Source organism: Mobula birostris, chromosome 17 (assembly GCF_030028105.1).
Source record: "Mobula birostris isolate sMobBir1 chromosome 17, sMobBir1.hap1, whole genome shotgun sequence".
Lineage (NCBI taxonomy): Eukaryota > Metazoa > Chordata > Chondrichthyes > Myliobatiformes > Myliobatidae > Mobula > Mobula birostris.
The window spans coordinates 51,705,853-51,729,950 of record NC_092386.1 but is presented as its reverse complement, the minus strand read 5'-3'; the positions used below and the strand labels follow the sequence as shown (position 1 = coordinate 51,729,950).

The 24,098-nt window shown below is 40.1% G+C and overlaps 1 protein-coding gene across 5 annotated transcripts in view; it reads left to right on the top strand.

Annotated features, from left to right (window-relative positions):
- LOC140211678 (A disintegrin and metalloproteinase with thrombospondin motifs 19-like) overlaps positions 1-24,098 on the top strand; it is a 387,009-nt gene that overhangs the window by 283,340 nt on the left and 79,571 nt on the right. For all 5 annotated transcript variants that reach the window (XR_011889546.1, XR_011889548.1, XR_011889547.1 and 2 more), the window contains 2 exons: positions 20,351-20,431; positions 22,792-22,949. Coding sequence is in view for 2 of the 5 variants with exons in the window: in XM_072281716.1 (XP_072137817.1) it covers positions 20,351-20,431; positions 22,792-22,949 (239 nt within the window). In the remaining 3 variants the exon portion in view is untranslated. The remainder of the gene's footprint in view (positions 1-20,350; positions 20,432-22,791; positions 22,950-24,098) is intronic.

Here is a 24,098-nt window from a genome sequence, read left to right as displayed (position 1 = left end):
CCAGCCTTGTACACTTGCATTCAAATCATTTATATAAATAATGAAAACAAGTGTCCTAAAGCCAACCCTTGTGGCACACCACTCGTCTCTCCTGAAATCCATAAAATTAATACAGTCCCAGTCAGTTCGCTCTCTTCTCATGAGCATCCCTAAAAGCAGTCTGTGTTATCAAAGTGGCATTTAAGCTCATCACATCTTTCATTCTAGTCCATCTCAATTGAGCATTGCTTTAGGAGGACTAACAGAGTCATCAAGTTTACCCATTAGCCTGGGCCATTCTCTTTGTTCCCTTCTGCCTTCTGGAACAAGGAGCTTAAAAGCCCAAATGACCAAACTCAAGAACACCTTCTTGCCGATTGTGGTGAGACTTTTGAACCAATCACCTCATTCACAAGCCACTTTCTTGTGGTGCTGCCATATTCTCAGACTTTGAATTCTATCTCTGTAGGTTATTTCATTATTGCCACTTTAGCATTTCTTTCTGTTGTTCCTCAGACTGCGCTCCTTTCTGTGCTTCTGCACGTGTTGTATTTATTACTACAGTGTGTACTCCCTACTCTATGAACGTCATGAGGGCAAGGATTTCATTAGTCTGCGTAACAGTAAACTAATCTGAATCACAATCTTGGGTAGGGAAACAATACACAATAGTTAAGGGCTTTACCAGCAGCTAAACTGAGGCGAGACAAAAGACTAACCAGTGTTAATTAAGGGAAAGAAGAAAATCTCAGCAACAGGGAGATACTAAAGGCTCAGCTCAGAGTCTCTTTCAGCTTGAGATTGTAACCAGAAGAGTTTCAATGGTCATGGAACATAATATTTGGTGGGAGCAGGCAATGGTGTCTGGTCATTTCAATGTTTAATCAGGAGGATATAATTACTCTGTGACATGAAAAATGTACATTCTATCAATGAGAACATCAGTGATCTTCTATAGTAGCTCAAATAAGAGCTGCCATTAAGTTATTAATTTGTCAATTTAGAGCTGATCGACTGACATGAAGCTCTTAAACCCAGCCCATGTTTTGCATTTATTTGTCTTACACATAATTGTGAAGGTCATCTGCTTCACTGATGTTCATCTTTGGAAGCATGAGTACTTTAAATGAAAGTAACTATGTCATCTAACTGGAATAACTATAGATTGCAAGTTTCACCAGTGGAATTGCTAACAATAACAATTAACAATGAATTAAGTGAAGTGGCATTTCACTTTCAAAACAATATTTTCAAAGCAAGCTTTCATCATCCTGCTTATAGTATCATGTTAGCTGAGCTTGATACCTTTATAACTGATGCATTACCTGTGATTGGAAATCTGAAAATAAGTTTGAGAAACTAAACATCAGCTAATTAACCAAGACCAGAAAGTACAAATATGGCCATTATGCTGTTTTTTGGAATGCAATATAACAGTTAAAGAACTTTCCATACAGTTTCAAAGCATTACATTCTTAAAACTGTAAATCAAAACTGATTGACAGTTATTCATCAACAACTTTAAATCAGGTTCCCTGAGAACACTTTGCTTAATAACTAACCAAAACTCTTTGCTTCATGTCTCACTTTCCAATTATGTTTCTTTATCAAAATGAAAGCCCCTTATGTCTTTTATCTGATACACTGAGCTACTGTAATATTAAAGAAAACACAGGAGCATGCAAATTGCATTTGCAGACTTTTTTTATATTTGATATTTCTAACATGTTGCTATCATAGATTGCTGCATTTGAATTGAATTTATTTGACTTGATTCCTTACATCCTTCATATACGCAAGGAGTGAAAATCTTTATGTTATATCTCCATCTAAATATGCAATGTGCAATTTATAGTAATTTGTAATAAATAGTATGTAGAACAGGGCGGTCAATATAACATAGAAATACAATTGTATCAGCATGAATTAATCAGTCTGATGGCCTGGTGGAAGAAGCTGTCAGGGAGCCTGTTGGTCCTGGCTATTATGCTGTGGTACCAGTTCCCAGATGGTAGCAGCTGGAACAGTTTGTGGTTGGGGTGACTAGAGTCCTCAATGATCCTACACCCATCTTTGTAAATGTCCTGAATAGTGGGAAGTTCATATCTACAGATGCACTGGGCCGTCCACATCACTCTCTGCAGAGTCCTGTGATTGAGGGAAGTACAGTTCCCATACCAGGCAGTGGTGCAGCCAGTCAGGATGCTCTCAATTGTGCCCCTGCAGAAAGTTCTTAGGATCTGGGGGCCCATACTAAATTTCTTCAACCGTCTGAGGTGAAAGAGGCACTGTTTTGCCTTTTTCACTACACAGCAACCATGTACAGACCGCGTGAGATCGTCGGTGATGTGTATGCTGAGGAACTTAAACCTGTTCATCCTCTCAACCCAAGATCCATTGATGTCAATAGGGGCTAGCCTGTTTCCATTCCTCCTGTAGTCCACAACCAGTTCCTTTGTTTTTGCAACATTGAGGGAGAGGTTGGTTTCTCGACACCACCATGTCAGGGTGATGACTTCTTCTCTGCAGGCTGCCTCATTATTATTTGAGATTAGGCCAATCAATGTAGTATCATCAGCAAATTTAATTAGCAGATTGGAGCTATGGGTGGCAACATAGTCATGAGTATACAGAGAGTAAAGGAGGGGGCTTAGGACACAGCCCTGATGGGCACATGTGTTGTGGGTCAGAGGGGCAGAAGTGAGGGAGACCACTCTTACCCCCTGCCAGCAGTCTGACAGGAAGTCCAGGATGCAGCTGCACAAGGCAGGGTGAAAGCAGAGGTCTCTGAGCTTCAAAGCTTTCAGAGACTCACAGAGAAGGCTTTCAAAGCTTTCAGAGGGATCTGGACCAACTGGAAAAGTTGGCCAGAAAATGGCAGATGGAAGTTAATGCAGACAAGTATGAGGTGTTGCATTTTGGAAGGACAAATCAATGTAGGACATACACATTAAATGGTACGGCACTGAAGAGTGCAGAGGAACAAAGAAATCTGAGAGTTCAGATACATAATCCCCTGAAAGTGGTGTCACAGGTAGACAGGGTTGTAAAGAAGGCGTTTGGCATCCTGACATTCATAAATCAAAGTATTGAGTATAGGAGTTGGGATGTTATGGGGAGGTTGTATAAGACATTGGTGAGGCCAAATTTGGAGTATTGTGTACAGTTCTGGTCACCTAACTATACGAAGAATATCAGTAAGATTGAAAGAGTGCAGAGAAGACTTACTAGGATGTTACCAGGTCTTCAGGAATTGAGTTACAGGGAAAGATTGAACAGGTTAGGACTTTATTCCTTGGAGCATAGAAGAATGAGGGGAGATTTGATAGAGGTTTGCAAAATTATGAGGGGTATAGACAGAGTAAATGTGAATAGGCTCTTTCCACTTAGATTAGGAGAGATAAATACAAGAGGACATGGCTTTAGGGTGAAAGGGCAAAGGTTTAGGGGGAACATTGGTGGAACTTCTTCACTCAGAGAGTGGTGGGAGTGTGGAACGAGCTGCCATCTGACGTGGTAAATGCAGGCTCACTCTTAAGTTTTAAGAATAAATTGGATGAGTACATGGATGGGAGAGGTCTGGAGGGTTATGGACTGGATGCAGGTCAATAGGACTAGCGGAATAATGTTTCGGCACAGACTAGAAGGGCCGAATGGCACATTTTCTGTGCTGTAGTGTTCTATGGTTCTATGGTTCTTGTTGAGCCTGGAAGGAATTATGGTGTTGAATGCTGAACAACAGCATTCTCCGGATGTGTAAGGGTAGTGTGTAGAGCTATGGCTATTGCGTCATCTGTCGATTGGTTATGTCTGTAGGCGAATTGTAGGGGGTCCCGCATTTCCCATAGTATGTGTACATTTACTGTACAGACTGTATTTTTTAAATATAAAGGTACGAGATACTGGGAAAGATGTTCAGAAGGGTTATGCTACTCCTGGATGCTGGGAGATGCAGAAATTGAGTCTAATTGCTAATTTAGAACACAATTCGAGCATCTGCAGCCTCTTGTGTGACTGTAAAATTAACACAATTCAGTTTTGTTCTGGCCGGAGTAAATTTGAATAGAGGAGTAATGATAATTTAATACTGAATTTGAAGCGGGCACTTCGAACCATGATCCATGCATGTCTGCCTGATCTTTTCCCAGTGGCAGAAGTGCACCCTTTTTGCACAACTCTCATTTCCATTTCAACCAATATAAATTGCAGCTTAAACCTTAAAGAAAGCTGCATTTAAATGAGGAACATATCGCTCCAGCTAGTTGTTTTTCTTGTTATCAAAATGGACACTCTGCTGGCATGAAAAGAGTTATCAAAGCAGCTCCAGAACTGAATGCGAGTTGCTCAGGCAACACCCAAAGTGCAGAGAGTGTTAAAGTTAACAGTAAACATTTTATCCAGCGTGTTCCAGCTAGGGTATTCATTCAATTGATGCCTCACAGGTGACACTGTTAGCAGTGCTTATTATTAGAGGTGCGTATTTGTGCATTGCTGGGCCCTCAGTGTGGGTGAGGAAGCAAACACTTGTCCATCAGTGAGGAGACTATACCTAGAGTCTTCAAAGATGCCACATCCTTTCTGGTCCTCTCTAATAACAGTGCATTTGTGGCTCAGGTTTTTAAAGAGATATGTGATATTCTGTCAGACAGCCAGCCACACTCTTGTCTGAACTGCTATCTCCATTGTGGACAATTTATCCCTCCTTGAATCGGTACACAGCAAAGTACCAAAAACACCCTTGCACTATTCCAGACTTGATTATCACCAATATCATGAATGCTTTTGGAGGACACCTGATCTGGCATTACTGTTAAATGCAATGTTGTTTTCATGCATCCATTAAAAGCCCAAACCAGGTTCTATGCAAAATTTGAAGTAGAGTTGTCCACCTCTTCAATTAAAGAATGCGCTCTGAGCCTCAATAGTGACAAAGAGGCTTACAGGAGTGAGTTGGATCAGATGGTTGAGGGGCATCATAATAACAGCCTTGGTCAGTAAGACCAAGGGACTGATTCTGGACTTCAGGAAGGTCAAATCAGGAGAATGCACAGCAGTCCTCATTGAAGGGACAATGTGGAAAGGGTGAGCAGTTTCATGTTCCTGGGCATAGACATTACAGAGGATCTAGCCTGAGCCCAACACCTTGATACAACCTCAAAGGAGCATTCCAGTGACTCAACTTCATTAGGAGCTTGAGGAGATTTGGTATGTCATCAAAAACTGTATGGTTTCTTCAACTGTATGGTAGAGAGCATTCTGACTGGTGGCATTGCTACCTGATATGGAGCCTCCAATGCGTTAGATGACAAGAAGCTGCAGAAGGTTATAGATTCAGCTGCTTCCATCATGGGCATAACCCTCCTCCCATCAAGGACATCTTCAAGGGATCTAGGTATGAACATCACCAATAGCCGGTTCTGTTTCAACCACATTGACGTCATGGCCAAGAAAGCTCACAGTACCTCTACTTCTTCAGGAGACAAGAGAAATTCAGCATATCCCCATGAACTCTTACCAATTTTTTTTATCAATGCACCATGGAAAGTATTCTGTCTGGATGCATAATGGCAACTGCTCTGCACATGTCTGCAGGAAACTGTAGAGTTGTGGATACAGCTCAGCACATCACAGGTACCAGTCGCCCCTCTGGTCTCTGTCTAGAATACCCACTACTTCAGTACAGCTCAGCACATCACAGGTACCAGTCGCCCCTCTGGTCTCTGTCTAGAATACCCACTACTTCAGTACAGCTCAGCACATCACAGGTACCAGTCACCCCTCTGGTCTCTGTCTAGAATACCCACTACTTCAGTACAGCTCAGCACATCACAGGTACCAGTCACCCCTCTGGTCTCTGTCTAGAATACCCACTACTTCAGTACAGCTCAGCACATCACAGGTACCAGTCACCCCTCTGGTCTCTGTCTAGAATACCCACTACTTCAGTACAGCTCAGCACATCACAGGTACCAGTCACCCCTCTGGTCTCTGTCTAGAATACCCACTACTTCAGTACAGCTCAGCACATCACAGGTACCAGTCACCCCTCTGGTCTCTGTCTAGAATACCCACTACTTCAGTACAGCTCAGCACATCACAGGTACCAGTCGCCCCTCTGGTCTCTGTCTAGAATACCCACTACTTCAGTACAGCTCAGCACATCACAGGTACCAGTCGCCCCTCTGGTCTCTGTCTAGAATACCCACTACTTCAGTACAGCTCAGCACATCACAGGTACCAGTCGCCCCTCTGGTCTCTGTCTAGAATACCCACTACTTCAGTACAGCTCAGCACATCACAGGTACCAGTCACCCCTCTGGTCTCTGTCTAGAATACCCACTACTTCAGTACAGCTCAGCACATCACAGGTACCAGTCACCCCTCTGGTCTCTGTCTAGAATACCCACTACTTCAGTACAGCTCAGCACATCACAGGTACCAGTCACCCCTCTGGTCTCTGTCTAGAATACCCACTACTTCAGTACAGCTCAGCACATCACAGGTACCAGTCACCCCTCTGGTCTCTGTCTAGAATACCCACTACTTCAGTACAGCTCAGCACATCACAGGTACCAGTCACCCCTCTGGTCTCTGTCTAGAATACCCACTACTTCAGTACAGCTCAGCACATCACAGGTACCAGTCACCCCTCTGGTCTCTGTCTAGAATACCCACTACTTCAGTACAGCTCAGCACATAACAGGTACCAGTCACCCCTCTGGTCTCTGTCTAGAATACCCACTACTTCAGTACAGCTCAGTACATCACAGGTACCAGTCACCCCTCTGGTCTCTGTCTAGAATACCCACTACTCAGTAAAGCAGCCAGAATAATCAAAGATTGCACCCACCATAGACATTCTCTCTTCTTCCTTCTCCCATTGGGCAGAGGATAAAAGCTTCAAAGTATGTACCAGCAGGCTGAAGGACAGCTTCTCATCCCGCAATTATTAGTCTCTTGAATGGACCTCTTATACAATAAGATGGAATCTTAGCTTCACAATCTACCTGATTATGACCTTGCACTTTATCATTTATGGCAACTTATGACCTAATTAGGGAGAGCCAACATGGCTTTGTGTGGGGCAGGTCGTATCTTACCAATTGGATTGACTTTTTTGACAAGGTGACAGGAGAGATTAATGAGGGTAGGGCAGTGGATGTTGTCTACATGGACTTCAGTAAGGCATTTGATAGAGTCTCTCACTGGAGGCTAAACAGAAGATTAAGATTCTTGGGGTCCACGGCGAATTGGCTGTTTGGATTCAGAACTGGCTTGCATGTTTGTAGAAGACAGAGGGTAGTGGTTGAAGTGACTTATTCAAGCTGGAGGTCTGTAATTAGTGGAGTTCTGCAGGGATTTGTGCTGGGACCTGTGCTGTTTGTGATGTATTCTTTGAGGAGATTACAAGTAGGATAGATAAAGAGGATGCAGTGAATGTTGTATATTTGAACTTTCAGAAGGCCTTTGACAAGGTGCCACACATGAAGCTGCTTACCAAGTTAAGAGCCCATGTTTTCACAGGAAAGTTACTAACATAGTTGGAGCATTGACTGCTTAGTAGGAGGCAGCAAGTGGGACTAAAAGGATCCTTTTCTGGTTGGCTGCCAGTAACTAGTGGTGTTCCACAGGGGCCAGTGTTGGGACCACTCCTTTTTATGCTGTATATAGATGCTTTAGATGATGGAATAGATGGCTTTGTTGCCAAGTTTTCAGATGATACAAAGATTGGTGGAGGGGCAAGTAGTGTTGAGGAAACAAATAGGATGCAAAAGGACTTGGACAGATTAGAAGAATGGGCAAGAGAATGGCAAATGAAATACAATGTTGGAAAATGCATGGTCATGCACTCTGGTAGTAGAAATAAATGTGCAGACTATTTTCTTCATGGGGAGAAACTCTAGGAATCTGAGATGCAGAGGGACTTGGGAGCCCTTGTGCAGAACACCCTGAAGGTTAATTTGCAGGTTGAGTCAATGGTGAGGATACGGAGTAGATGTAGAAAGGATGTTTCCCATGGTGGAAGAGTCTAGGACAAGAGTGCACAGCCTCAGGATAGAGGGGCACCCTTTCAAAACAGAGATGCGGAGAAATTTCTTTCACCAAAGGGTGGTGAAATTGTGGAATTTATTGCCACATGTAGCTGTGGAGGCCAGGTTGTTAGGTGTATTTAAAGCAGAGATTGATAAGTTCTTGATTGGACATGATATCAAAGGTTACGGGGAGAAGGCTGGGAACTGGGGTTGAGGAGATGGAAAAAAAAGGATCAGCCGTGACTGAATGGCAGAGCAGACTCACTGGGCCAGATGGTCTAATCCTGCTCCTGTGTCTTATGGTCTTATGTATATAAATTACCTGAATGAAAATGTAGACAGGTGGATTAGTAAGTTTGTGAATGAAACTAAGATTGGTGGAGTTGTGATTAGTGCAGAAGACTAGCAAAGAATACAGTGCGATATAGATCAGTTGCAGATATGGGCAGAGAAATGGCAGATGGGGTTTAATCCAGATATAAGTGAGGTGTTGCACCTTAATAGGGCAAATGCAAGGAAACAGTGCACTGTTAAGGACAAGATCCTTAACAGTGCTGCTGAGCAGAGAGATCTTGGGAGTCAAGTTCATAGCTCCTTGAAAGTGGCTACACAGGTCGATAGTGTGGTTAAGAAGGCTTATGGATTGCTTGCTTTTATTAGTCAAGGCATTAAATTCAAAAGTCAGGGGGTTATGTTGCAACTTTATAAAACTCTGGTTAGGCCACACCTGGGGTACTGCGTACAGTTCTGGTTGCCCACTATGGGAAGGATGTTGAGGTTTTACAGAGGATGCAGAAGAGGTTTACTGGGAAGCTGCCTAGTTTAGAGGGCATCTGCTATCACGAGAGACTGGATAAACTTAGGCTGTTTTCTCTGGAGTGCCGGAGGCTGAGGGGAGATCTGATAGAGGTTTATAAAATTATGAGAAACAAAGATAAAGCAGACAGGGAGTATCTGTTTCCCAGGGTTGAAAAGTCTAATAACAAAAGGTATGAATTAAAGGTGAGAGGGGATAGGTACAAAGGGCATGTGAGGAGCTAGTATTTTACTCAGAGTGGTGGATACATGAAATGTGTTGCCTGATATGATGACAGAGGCAAATACATTAGAGGCTTTTAAGAGACGTTTGCATAGGCAAATGGATGTAAGGATGATGGAGGGATATTGACATTGGGCAGATAGGAGAGATTAGTGTTTGGTTATTTTTGATTTGCTTCTTAGCTGATTGCCACACCACTGTGGGCCGAATAGCCTGTTCCTGTGCTGTACTGTTCAATGTTCTGTATTTACCTTTGGTGTACTTTTTCAGTTGTTTTTACACTTCATTCTGCATAGTTATTGTTTCTTATCTCATTTGAGCTCAGTGCACTGTGTAGTGATCTAATCAGTATGAACAGTATATGCAAGACAAGCTTTCCACTATATCTTGGTGCATGTGACAATAATGAACCACTATCAAAACATGTCAAATCGCAAAACAATGTGCCTTTATCTTCGCTTTCTGGATATTTGACCCCCTAGCCAGGTTACAGTTTTTGACTGCTTTGTAAGGAGACGTTTTCAAGATGGGATTGATGAGATGAGTTTATTCTCCTGTGTGTGCAGGAATGGTAAGGTGCAATACAAAGAAAAACTTGCTTGCAACCGCATCACAGATGCGCAGGTACAGACAACACAAAGAATGCAAATTATATGTTCAATACACTACATAAAAATTATACAAAATGTAACAAGAAGACTGTGCAAATACAAGACCCCAATGGAAAAGCACAATTAGAGGCAGGTCCATGGGAGTACAAGAGGCAGTCCATAATATTCCATTGCTGAGATAGGGTGAGGTGTTGTGCAAGTTGGTTCTAAAACCTAATGCCTGTAGGAAATTAGCTGTTCCTGACCATGGTGGTGTTGAAGCTCATGTTTCTGCTCCTCCTGCCTGACGTTAGCAATGTGAAGAGGGCATGACCTGGAGGCTGGAGATCCTCAATAATAGGTGCCGCCTTCCTGAGGGAGCACCTCGAGTAGATGCTTTCAGAAGTGGAGGAGACTGTGCCTGTGATGAGCTGGGTTGTGTCCTCAACTCTCGGCAGCCCGCTGCATTCCTGCGTGTTGGAATTGCCGTACCAGACCATGATGCTACCAGCCAGGACACTATCAACAGTGCATCTGTCGTTAAGTGCGTACTTGCATACATACTGCGGCTAACACATCAACTTAGGTAGTGGGATGATGGCTCTAAGAAGGAATATCTTACGTGACCAAAAGTGGTCTCAGTTCCACAGATTACCACCGATTCTGTCATGGCTGCCACTATAGTGGATAGCACTTGGCACTGGTGCTAACGACAGAAGCTCTCCTCTGACTGTGTACTGTGATACAGCTGCATATCAACTGTTGGTTGGCTGCTGCTGTCTATAATTATGCTCTACCAGGGAGAAACAATGCTAGTGATTTTCATGGACTGTTTTTTTTAGTGATGGTTTGTTAACAGTTGGAGCATGCTGTGAGATGTGAGTGTATAGCTCTGAGTGTGGGTGTGTAGATGGGGTGTGACAGAAATGTTGTCTCTGTCACCTGATTGATTGACTGAGGTAGTTGTTTGATGATGGATGAAAACAAAATATAAATGAACACTGGGAGGAACTCAGTGGGTTAGGATGCATCTGTGGATAGACAACATTTCGGGTCAAGACCCGATCTGGTATCTGGTCGGTAACTAATGGGGATCTGGTCTGAAATGAGTGATGTTTTGGTGAGATTCATATCTGAATATTGCAGTCATTAATCTTGACCCGCACATTTTTGAGTTTTGCAATGCTCTATCAAGTTGCTTGCAACTGCACACACATTTAATTCCACTGCTGACTCATACCACTGATTTTTCAGTTTGTATCCAAAGGGCTCCCTAGTCCCTGAGTATAGATGGGATCTTTTCATGATTCATCAAATGAAGCTTCTTATGCCCTGTTGGCAAGTCCCGAATCATACCTTTCCCCGCCTTGTTCTGTCTCTTATAAACTGTATTGATCCTTGAAATAACTTAATTATCTTCATAAATTAACTTAATAAATTAATTATCTACCTGCAGCCTGAATACCTCCTTCCCCACCCCATAGGAAATATGGGCTAGTTTTAACCCGAACAACTAACTAGACTAACTAGAACTGATGTTAACTATTCATGAAATTGGGCTTTGTATTGATGCACTTCCACAATTAAGTATATGATTTGATGATTTGACACTTTTAAACTTCCCTTAGATTTTCCTTTCCTTGAATTTGTTAATTTGTGAGTATTGAAATCTGTTTCAGCAGATTAATTAAAGCCTGTTGAGACAAATATTAGGTTGACATGAATTCATTTCTCCGTTTACTTGGTCAAAGTCTCTTGCATATATTTTGTGGAAAACAGTCAAAAGATAAATAAGTTGCCCAACCAGTCACTAATTTATTATGAAGTGCTTTTTAAAGGTGGCAATAAAATATGTGAAACTATCGCTCTTAAAACTCCAGAGGTCCCAGACTTTTATTCTGCTGTGGTCTGCCTGCACTGATGATCACATTGAAAGTATTCTGTTTGTTTTATAAATACTAGTTCCTCTCCAGCTGTTGGAAGTACAAGCATTAAAGAATTCTGCAAATTTTCCAAAGTGAAAAGGAATTGTCTGTAACTAGCGGAGCAATAATTTAAATCCTTGACCAATCTGGACTATCTTTACTTCCATAACATGTAATTTACTTTCATTTTCTGCCTACATTTGTTTTCATGCTACACATTTAAGCTTTCCTAATGTCCACTGGCCTCTCTCTCACTGTTGCCTGTGTACCCACAGCAAAACCAAAATCCAAAAACTTTCCTGATCTACATCGCCTGACAATTTACTGAAAATTGATCTTAAAATTCTCACCTTCCTGCTGAAACCATCTTGTCCCCCTGTCTTCTGTGACGCCATAAAGTGCATAGGCTTCCTGGAATATTGGTATCTTAGCCAGCCATCTCTCCCTGGAACCCATTGTTAGTGGCGTTGCCTTCAATCATTTAGGCCCTGAGGTGTGGAATTCTCCACTTCTCCACCTATTCCCACCTCCTTTAAGATGTTTACCCTGGTGACAATTTTTACCAGACTTCATTCCAATAAAGCACGTTGTATCATTTAAGTAAATAGAGAAACGAGTTGTTGTACATCAGAAACAAAGTGGTACTACATCTTAGGAAGTCACATTTCTTCTGTATCGCAACTTACTAAACTTTAGTGCTCAATGTATAGTAACAGCCAGGCAGATTATTCAATAGATAATTTGCAACAAAGTGGTTAGATTTTTAAATGTATGCTAATCAATTGAAAAGTTTGAATGATATATTGCCACAACCTGGTCAAAGTTTGATGAAGTAGAACATGTGCAATGTAACCCTTCAGGGTTCAGAGTGAAAAATTAATCTTAAGAGTAAATGCTTCTTAATGTAACACAGATGAGATGTTCCATTCCTGCTGTCTGGCTAGTTATAAATGCAGTGACTGGATTCTCAATGGAATAATTTCCACCTCAATGCATAACACAAACATGAGTGATAGAAAAGGTGACTGGTATCAATAATGAAAGCTTTGTTAGGCCTGAAATGATCCTGAAACTAAAAATCGTTCCCCAGTGCAGTAGGAATGCACTTTAAAAACTGTGTTAAGGAGAAAGAAATCTGCAGAGACAAAGCATTTATGTTTGAAGTTAGAAAACTTTCAGACAAAGTTTATTGGTGGATAATATGATTTATAAACTGAAAGAACAAACGTTTTTTTTTGAATTGCGTTAGTGTTGGCAGATTTTACAGTGCATATACTGGTAGAAGTGCAATCACTTGAGGCGAATATGATGTTCTTCTAACAGGTTGTCTATTGGTGGGTTCTCTAGTGGCTGTAGAGGCCGATCTGGATCCACACGTTGTGGTGCAGTGTGGGTAAGAGTAAGTGGTGGTTGTGGTTAGCGGCTGGCTCTTAGTTTTTCAGTGTTCTCCTTTCACAGCTGTCACTCGTTCTCTGTGGCACAGGGGAGGTTGTTCTCATGTAGCACAGCCTTCCCCTTGAGCAGGTTTCCTCCAGGTGTATCTGTTGAGTGCAATATCTTCCCAGTCCTTAGATGTAATTTTAAATTTCCTCAGGCTGATTTTGATGTTACATTTAAAGCGTCTCGCCGACCTTCCTTTAACAGGGAGTAAAGACAACACAGTGCGTCTACTGCACAGCAAATACAATCTTGCATTTCTATGTCGGTCTTAATGTAGGACTCCTCAAATATGTTAGCTGGCAGATTTTTAACACTGTGACATCAGGAGATACTGGGACAGATGCCCAAAAACATGGTTAAAGAGGTAGGAATGTCTTGGAAATGATTTGGAGAGACATTAAGTGAAAATTGTTAAATTTAGTGCGTAGGTAGCTGAAATGACCACTAATGGGGAGGCCAAAATCAAATAATTAAGACACTAATCTGGGGGCTGTTTTGGTTACTACGGCTAAGGTTACAGAAATTGAGTGAGGCAAAGCTATTGCAATTTGAAAACAGGGCTGGGAATGTTGAAATCAACGCATTGCTTAATCCACAGCCAACATAAGAACATTGTAGTTGTCTCAAGTGATTGCACTTCTGCTGGTGTATGCACTGTAATTATACAGGGGTGATTGATGAATAGAAGCTGATACAATTTAGGAAATTGGACAGAAGATATTTGGATAAACTTAAGTTTTTAAGAAAGGATGTAGAAAAAAAAGTCTCAGCAAACATGTGTTGCATTTAAAGTTAAGAGGTAACAAAATCACTAATGGTTGTTCCGGTGATAATAGGTTGAAACAGAGGCAAATCATAAACACGAGATTCTGCAGGTGCTGGAAATCTGGAGCAACACACACAAATTGTTGGAGAAACTCTCAGCAAGTCAAGCAGCAGCTATGGAGGGGAATAAACAGTCTCTGTGTTGGGCTGAAAGCTTTCATCAGGACTGGAAAAGGAAGCGGTCAGAAGCCAGAAACTCAAGGTGGGGGGAGGCAAAGGAGTACAAACTGGCAGGTGATAGGTGAGAACAGGTGAGTGGATGGGTTCGGAAGCAAGCAGTGTTACAGAGCTAGTGGCAGGTATTCCTTGTGTGGTAGTGCATGTATTGTCAGAAGTTCATCAGGTCATAAAGAATGGGATTGTGCCTCAATAAATAAATACTAGGGTTAAATCGGGGGTGGTAGATGGTGCTGCTCAAAGGGCTGGACAGGTCGATTCCACACGGTATATGAATAAATAAATAAATCAGCCTCAGGTAGTTGCCAGAGATTGGATTGATGGGGGCAGTTGTTTACGGTGGAGACTTAAACTAGATTAATGGAGAGGCTAAAGGACTTAAGAGAGGTGGCTACAGACATGGTGGTGCAAACTGACAGGACTGAGCTTCCAATAATGGAGTGCAAGATGTAGCAAATGGAGAAGATAAATGTTGGATAACTTTATTCTTCCCAATGTCAGTTGGAGGAAATGTTTGACCCTCCAATAGTGAAAGTGGTGCAGATTATAACAGGACCGAAGTTCAACCTATTGCAGCAACACCTACTACAACATCGCCTACTTCTACTTGCACAGAGAGAATAAAAGCAAAGGAACGGACTTGGGAAGATTGGCCAAGGGATTTTTTTTGTCTATGAACTGCAATGAACTTTCCCATTGCCAAGTACTTACACATAATCAGCCAATGCAATCAGCAGCTCACTGCATGAATATTTATTTCTGTTCTTATAACCTGTTGAGGCACTGCCTTTTCCATAACATTTCTTCTGACAAATAATTAAAATTTAACTCCCCATTACCATTATCATTCCTGAAAACACAAGGCTATAATTGAGCATCGGAAGAACCTGTCTATCAAAGTTAATAAATGGTAGTTAAAGTACAAAGAAACAGAGCTGCTTGATTAACTCCCTGAAAAACAATGATTGTGTCCCTGCTTTATTTTAATAGTGCTTCCTTTGAAATTTTCAATGGTATTATTGAGTTATGGCAGGCACTTAAAATTGGCAAGTAATTTTCCCAAGGCACAAACTGATGTAAGGTTGTAGCTGTCAAGGTACAATATATTAAAAGTGCAGTAAATTTTCAAGCACTCCAATGCATTTTTTATGATTATCTAAATTTAGAGTAGGAGTATATATGTATTTTGAAGAATAATTGCCTAGTAATTCAATCCCAGTCAGTAGTGCTAACAGGATATCTAGTAGCATCACCAAGTTCTATTCCAACTCTGAAGTTCATTCCGTTGACCTCAAGAAATAAATTTGGAAGATAAGAGTATAATCCGCTGTTATTACTGAGTATATTATTCTGCTTAGTGCCATGACAAGGAATTTATTTCTAGATGCAGATTTTTAACATGAACATATAAAACATCTTAATTAGCTCCAATTCCTTCACAAACTCCAAAGAATAAAAAGAAAATATTTTCCTCTTTTCATATCCTGACTGCAAACTTTTTTTTCTGCCTGCTCAATGAAGCAAAGCAAATATGATAAAAGATCTTACCTTTTATTTATAGTCTTAGGGTTATGCAGCACAAAACTAGGCTCTTCAACCCTCTGATCTATGTTGACCAAAATGCCCAACTAAGCTAGTCCCAGTTGCTGCATTTGACCCATGTATCTCTAAGCCTCTCCTATCCATATAGGCTCAAGAATAGTTACTACCCCTTACCCATCAGGCTCTTGAACAAAGGAGAGAGCTTCACTCAACATCACTTCCCACAGCGACTCACTTTGAAGGACTCTTCGTCTCATGTTTTTATTAATTATTGCCATTTATTTATATTTGCATTGGCGCAATTTATTATCTTCTGCATGCTGGTTGAACACCCTAGTTAGGTGGTCTTTCATTGATTCTGTTACAGTTATTATTCTATAGATTTGTTGAGTATGCCCACAAGAAAATGAATCTCGGCGTTGTATATACTAACATATATGTACTTTGATAATAAAGTTTACTTCGAACTTTGATCCTGTCAACATTTCTTTTAAATGCTTTTGTACCTACCTTAGCCATATCGTCTGGCAGTTCATTTGACATACACACCACTCACTACATGAGAAAGTTATTGTGAAAGGGAAATTACATTTGGACAATTTAAGATGTGATATGGGCTCAAGATAAAGGAGGTCTTGTGGATGTGCTAGTTTCCAGAAAACATTTGATAAGCTGCTTGTCAAATGAATAGTGTGGGGAACAGAAACTCATGGTATAGGAGGTAACACTGACATGAATAAAAGACTGGCTGACCAATCAAAATGAGCATAAACAGGTCTATTTCTGATTGGCAAGGCTAACAAGTAGTGTGCCATAGGGACTGGTGCTGAGGGCTCAACTTTTAACGTCTTAAAGAAATGACTTGGATGAAGGTACCAAAGGAATGGTGGATTAATTTGCTAATGACACAAAGGTAGATAGGAAAGTATGTTTAGAAGAGGACATAAGAAAGAGTTTTATCACAGGATTTTTGGAGGCAGGGCTAATGACTAACTTAAAACAATGTGGTGCCTCCACCAAAGCAGATATACAAGCATCAAAACTGACAACCGCCTTTAGAAGCTGAAAAAATTTCATATTAGTGAAAAAATAGGGCTTGAGTTTGTCATTTGGAAAACACAGAAGTCTTATAAAAATAGTTACTCGCATTTTAAAGCTCGTGAGAAGAAATCATTTCCATGAGGACTTTCAAACTTCATTTACGTATAGGACTTCCAAAATTGAATCAGCTGGGAATAATTTAGCAAGAGGGACTTGTTCCTTCTTGCTGCTGCAATGCTGTCCTATGTGATAATACTGAATGTGGAAGGAAGGAAAGGTACATCGCATCCAGAGTTTCTCCGGTTAGTGGACGATTTCCCTCCACACCTCTCTGACGTAGTGGGGAACCACATACGAGGAAAATTACAGCAGTGGTTTGCCATTGCCTTCTGCTGGGTGAGTTTCCAAAGAGATCACCAGCTCATAACCCAGCACGGATGGAAGCCTTTCGTCCTGAAGTCCAGCACCCCGAGAAAGACTACAATGACCATGAAGCCTTGCGCAGGCACCAGTGCGCATGCGTGTACGTGCCGATTTTTTTCTACAAATCGGTTTTGGCGATTCTGTCGGGGGGGATGTTAATCACGAATGCAATATGGGTGATAAGTGGCTAATACACTCAATTTCGTTTCTAAAAGGGTTTATCTAACGAATTTAATATTAAACACGCAGCGCATATTTTCCTTGCATGAATATAGCGATAAGTCAATTATCAGGGGAGCTTGAAGTAAGTGTTGAACGAATTTCCAGTAGAAGTGGTAGAGGCAGGTTCGGTATTATCATTTAAAGAAAAATTGGATAGTTATATAGACAGAAAAGGAATGGAGGGTTATGGGCTGAGTGCAGGTCGGTGGGACTAGGTGAGAGTAGCGTTCGGCACGGACTAGAAGGGCAGAGATCACCTATTTCCCTGCTGTAATTGTTATATGGTTATATAAGTCAATAGCATCACAACATTTTAAGTAACGTTTGGATATTAAACACACAGCACATATTTTCCCCATATGAACATATAAAATCATTGCAACACACCAATATCGCTGAATCAGTGGGAGCCCTGGGCTTGTTTTCCTGCAACAAGACAGTCCTATCGAGGGGTGATGGGAGACAGCGATACTCGAAGGAGGTTCCTCATGTCCAGTCTATTCCGCAATTTAGTTTTCGTTGTATTCATTGCAGAGATATGTTGGAAGTGGAAGCAACGTTTTCAGTGCTTTCGTGGCTATCTCAGGATATTTAGCCTTGACTTTGATCCAGAATACCGGCAGAGATGTTATGTCAAACATGCTTTTCAGCCCGCCGTCATTAGCAAGCTCGAGGAGTTGATCTCCTTCCTGCGCTGACATGGATGACGCGCGGGTCATGACCTCGCGTGCGTTCAAACTCAACAGTGGGCGTGACAGGGAATGAGGAAAGGTGCAGCTGACTCCTATCGCCAAATCATATCGTTTCCTCGCGGCCCAGTAGCACATGCTTTGCGGCCCGGTACCAGTCTGTGGACCGGTGGTTGGGGACCGCTGCACTACGCCACCAGTGAATAGAACCAAAAGCTGAGCAGTGTGACATTATTCCTGCCATTCCACCAGTGCATGTTAAGAAAAGTATCCTCAATAACAATGGCACAAAAATGTATCAACAGTACATGCTCCACTCAATTTTGGCTGAATATGGCATAATAATCTTAAAATAGGATATAATTAGCACCTAATTGATATCTATAATGACTGCAGCTACTGGGTAAGAAAGATCAAGTTATTGGGCATGGACATCCAGTCTAGAAATTTATCCCCCAAAGTTTTCACACAAGAATCAGTGAGGCTAAGGCAACATTTTTTTTCTATTTGGTATCTCCTTCAATTACCTAACTTAGAAAAGAACTAGAGATATCACAATTCTGTAAAAATGGTTCATTTCCTCTTTTCTAGACTGATTTAAAATTATCCACCACCCTCAACTTTAGCAATTCATACCTGAGCACTATATTTGCTTAGAATCTAGGAAAGTGCATGGACATTTAATTTGGGATTAGTTTTGATAAATTAGTAATAAAATGGCAAATACTCTTGAAATTAAATTCAAAATTTAACTAAAACGCAATATTGAACGGCTAGAAGTCCATTATAGTAGGTTGCTTCTCATCTTTCCAGTGGTATTCCCTATTTACTTGTGTAAATAAGGATAATCTTCCCAAGGATGGTTGTAAAATATGCATATAGAAAAATGAAGAATGCACTAACAGGAGCGACTGTAAATTATTGTTGGTTATTGTTATATTGGACATTGTAAATTAAGATTGGTAATAATGAATGCATATTCAATAATAAGTGTAAACTAAGCAAGCAGTTATTTGTTGGAATAATAGAAAAAAACAAAGATATAATGTATGTAAAATATTGCAAAGAGAAAGAAGGTGAAAATATCTGTGAGGAATTTGTTAAAATTAATGAAAAGGTGCACTAGATTGCCCTTTTCCCTCACACTAATTGCTGTGGATTCCTATATCAACAGGAGAAGGCAGATCAGCTATGATACTTACCTGTATGTACTGTGCATTTCTCAGCAGTTATCATTTTCTTTTATGCTATCAACAAATTGAAAACATAAAATGTATCTGTAGGTCATCCCAATATTCAGCTTAGACTTATCCACTGCTTCTGTTTCTACAAGATTGCATATTCAAAATAATATCCTAGCAATCTCAAAACAACTCTAAATGTGTATTCAATAATATTTGTTATAGATAGTTGTTATTTAATAGATATTATCTTGATTAAATTTAAATGCATTCCTTTAAATGATGGGATATCTGGTAAGCATTGGACCATATTTACATTTACATCAGTTATTATGTTTCATTTTGCACACTTAACAAAATATTTATAATCACACAAATCCATACATATATTTGGATGCATTACTAATGATAGACCAGCAGCTCTTGCCTCTGAAGTCGGAAATGTGTGCATTTCTGCCCACTTCAGACACTTGAGTCTAATTCAGAATAATTCTTCAAGGCAGAACTTCGGGAGCCCAGCACCGTTGGAAATATCTTCTTTTAAATGAAACGTGATTCAAATATATTCAATATATCCTACTTGTCAATGCTCCAAAATTCTTGAATTTGCTTATTCTATCAGCAAAATTTCTTCCCTATCTTTTTCCCCATTATTTATCAGCTGTGTCCAAGAGGTTCACAACCTTGTCATGGATTGCAGGCTTGCTTGCTTCAGTGACCTGGTGAGCTATGTTGGCTGGAGTTAGGGCCTTGTGCTTTGGCTCTTGGTAGGGTCACCCATGCCAAACAGGCCAAAGGGAGGAGGCCAGACTAAGAGTGGACTACTGGACCTCCAGATTCAGGGGTTCAGCTGATGGTTAACAACCCTGACTGGTAAAACAAAGCTGTTACACAAACAGCAATAAATAATCCTTCTACATCTAAGTGCAATGATATTCCTAAGACTCCATCTGGGATGTACATGACTGACAATAGTGAAAACCAAGAAGAAGCTATTGACATAATAACACCAACAGAGATAGGGGACCTTCATTGCTACCCTAAACGCCAGCGGCATAATGGGCAGTAAGTAAGTTATCACCTGTTATATATAACCAACACTATGTATCCATCATATTTGCCAATTCTTGATGTCCACTTGAACTCTGCAACAATCCTCTTCATTGATTATTATATTTGTCTGCAAACTAGGGTTCCCATACTCTTTTCCCAACAGCTTTCTAATGTTTGTGGTTTGTTTACAGGCTACGTGGAAGCTCTAGTTATACCTGCAGGAGCGAGAAGGATTCGAGTTGTTGAAGAAAAACCGGCCCACAGTTATCTTGGTAATTGACACCTCTTGAGCTAAACTGACCAACATCTTCACCGCTAATAAGAAAATCCCAGTGAAGTACTTCATTTCATTCTTTCAAAGACTATTTTTGCAATTCCCTTTTGTTTTCATCCTTTATCTTCTAAATTGCCTTCATGACAGGACACAATTTCAATATCAAAGGAATGCTTTGGTGTATGATCCTTTGACCAAACTTTATTTTCATTAAATCTATATTAATGTAATTATTCCATATTCTTTTGAATGCCTTTCCATCAATGTGACTTTATAAATAATGTGCATGGTTTTGATTATTCCAGAATAACGAACACAAAAGTTAAAAAATCTTCAGGAGACTTTGAGTATCAAATTGCATTTCGCTAAGCACTATTATTTTTAGGAAATTGTGCTCGTATCTGCCAACTTCCACAGAAATTGAATCTATATTCCTAATTGTGCTGGGATAAGCTATTTTCTTCAAGCAAATGTTCTTACTTTATGGCCAGATTTATACGATCTAATTAAAGGAACAAATGGTGAAGAGGCATTAATTTACCTGTCTGTAGAACAGGATGTGATATAAAGGTGAATTGTCCACGTTTCTTTTGAAGTATGTAATACCAAGAGGAGTTTACATCCTGGAACATTTCACAATAGATTATTTGATCAAATGAACATGAACAAAAAAAACACATTCACAGTAAGGATGTCTTGTTGATATTATTATAGTATCAACTCCTATATAATGTTTTTGAAGTTAGATGCAGGTATTTAGAACTACTTAACTTTTGTAACAGGTAACCAGGAGGTTAAGATTTGGCCCACCTCTTTATGCATGTTTATCCACCAAAGTTTGTTTCTCTTTTATATTATTTCTTTTCCCTCTTCCAGGAATTCTCAGTTCTTAAATAGACTGTGCACTTCTCCCAAAACTTTCTCTTAATTACACTCAGAAATCTGCATGAAATAAAAATCATTAATATTGACAGAGAAAATTTTACACTCTGTTATGCATGTTCAGAGATATAATAGATCTTCAGTAATGCTTCTTTTTCACCTTGTATAAGACAATAAAATGAGGCTTTAATAAAAATGTCATTAAATGTGTACAGTGCTTTTGAAGAATTTAGAGACATCAAAGAATAAAATATAAGTTCACATAATTTAAGACCAAGTCTGACAATGATAGAAATATTACATTGTTATATTAGGTTAAGCTGCTGTGTGACAGCATGAAATAGTTTATCAGTAATAGTTTATGGGTATCCTCAAGGTACATATGCAGACTTTCTCTATTAACCAAAAGACGTGATTAAAACAGACACCTATGGTGTCAATTAATCATTTGGGAAAACCATAAAGGTCCTGTATGAAATTTACTACTTATAACCAGGTGTTTGCCATGTGCTGTATCATAATGTCCTCAAATTATGGTTGCATTTATTGGATTATCCACCAAACAATGGACTTTTTGAAACTGATTTACTTTTAAAATAAATGGTGCTAGTCTAAGAGCTCACTCCTTTCTCAACGCAGGAAGCAATTTCCTCAATGTTCTATCATTCATTGATTGCCAAGTAAATCCTCAGCTCACGTGCATTGGCCCACTTACAAAGTCATGAAGGAAACTGAGACATTCGCAGCAAAATTCCATTGGAATATGTTGCATTTACTGCATGTGCATTTAGAAATAATCACATTGCAAAATGCCACACTTCTGTGCCTCACATGCTTAAATTTCAGCTTTTTGTTTAAAAGAAGCATTTGCAAAAGAAGGTCACGGTGTTACCACAAGTAAAAGGACCTGCCCCTTTTATTTCCCCTTTTGAGCCTTCCTTACCGGTGCATTACCCACCAGACATATTCGGTGAGTCCAGTGAATGAGAACCATGTGCCAGGATGTCCGTGTGATTTTGGATGATACATTTGTGATCAACAGATGGCACATTCTGCTCATGTAGAAGATAACATTAGCAGTGCTTACAGGTCTCCTTTGCCATGTTAAAAGTTCTTGTACAAGCAGGTCCCCAGCTGGGACCAATGATGGAAGTATTCCCGCCTGGTCATCTTCTAGGAGTTTGCTTATTTGTTGTGATAGTTCTCCCTCAAGTATTGCATTCCAGCTCCATCTCATATCTCCACCACTAGATCACCCCCGCCCCTTTTCAGTCCTCGGATCATGCATCATATACAGGCCATAAAAGGAGGAATGAAAATCGTTCCTATTAATAAGTGTACTCATCTCATAGATTGCACCCTTGACAATTTTAAATACGCTTGTACTCCTTCAGTACTCAAACTACACTGCAATTTACTGTTTCCATCATTAACATTATTAAATGTTTATTTTCTAAAACGTAATGTTTCTTGTAGCTCTGCGGGATACCAGCAAACATTCCATTAATAGTGATTGGAAGATCGAACATCCAGGAACTTTTAACATAGCTGGAACAATGGTGCATTATGTTCGAAGAGGATTTTGGGAAAAAATTTCTGCTAAAGGTCCAACCACATCGCCTCTGCATCTTATGGTATGGTATTTGAAATGTCTTGTCTTTCTCCATTCTGTTTTTTTGTGCTCAAAGTTGCTGTCAATAGAATTTGTAAAGAATTATAATCTTCTTTAAAATTCCAGGTATGATTTTTGCAAATCAGCCGGGATAACCACAAAAACAAACTCTGTATTTGGGATGTTCTCAGTAGTTTCGTTGAACAATTTGATCCATAATAGTCAACTGGACAACTGAACAAAATGTCAGTATTACCCTGAAAAGGCAGCAGAGAGATTCCAACTGGATGTACAAAATGTCAGTATTGCCATGGAAAGGCAGCAGAGAGACTCTTTCCTATTTGTGACTTATTCAATTAGTCCCAAATCTACTTCTACCTTATTTTCCATAACCATTCCTGATCCAAAAAAAAACACATAAAATTAGATTAAAGTAATCTAGTCTTCTTTTGTCAATTATCTTTGACCTCAAACATTTCTGTTGCTGGTAGAGATGTTTTATTCTTATTTAACCAATAAAATCATTTTGATTTTTTTGTACCTTCCGGAAATGTCCTCATTAAGCTGTTGTGCTTCACGTGAACAATTCTACCTTCCGTACTCTGATCACTTACATAACTGAGACAGTGTATCTCCGTGACCACTCCGGTAAATTTCCTCTCCAGCTTTATGAAGGACTTGACATCTTTCCTAAAGGGTAGTACCAGCACTGAACTCAAGCAGCAATTTATAAAGGTTTAACATCATTTCCTTGCTGTATGAGGTTAGGGACCCAGCATGCTTTGTAACAACTTATTCAGCTGGTCATTCTGTCTTTCCACTAAGCCTACATCACCTTCAGTGTTTTGTATTTTTGTATTTGTTATATTAATTATCTTATTTCTTCATAACAAACCACATCATTTTGCACCTCTCTGCTTAAATTGTAGCTGCCACATGCTTGCCTATTTCAGCAGTGTTGCTATATTCTTGAATTCACCATCCTTCTCATAATGTAAGTGATTTCCAACTGAAGTATCCCTACTTGTTCTAACACACACAGAACGCTGAGGGAAATTACCAAATCAGACAGCATTGATGGACAGAAAAGGGCATTTGACATTTCAGACTGGGATCCATCATCAGAACACTTTATCACCCTCCCTGATGAAAGGACTCAGCCAAAAATGTC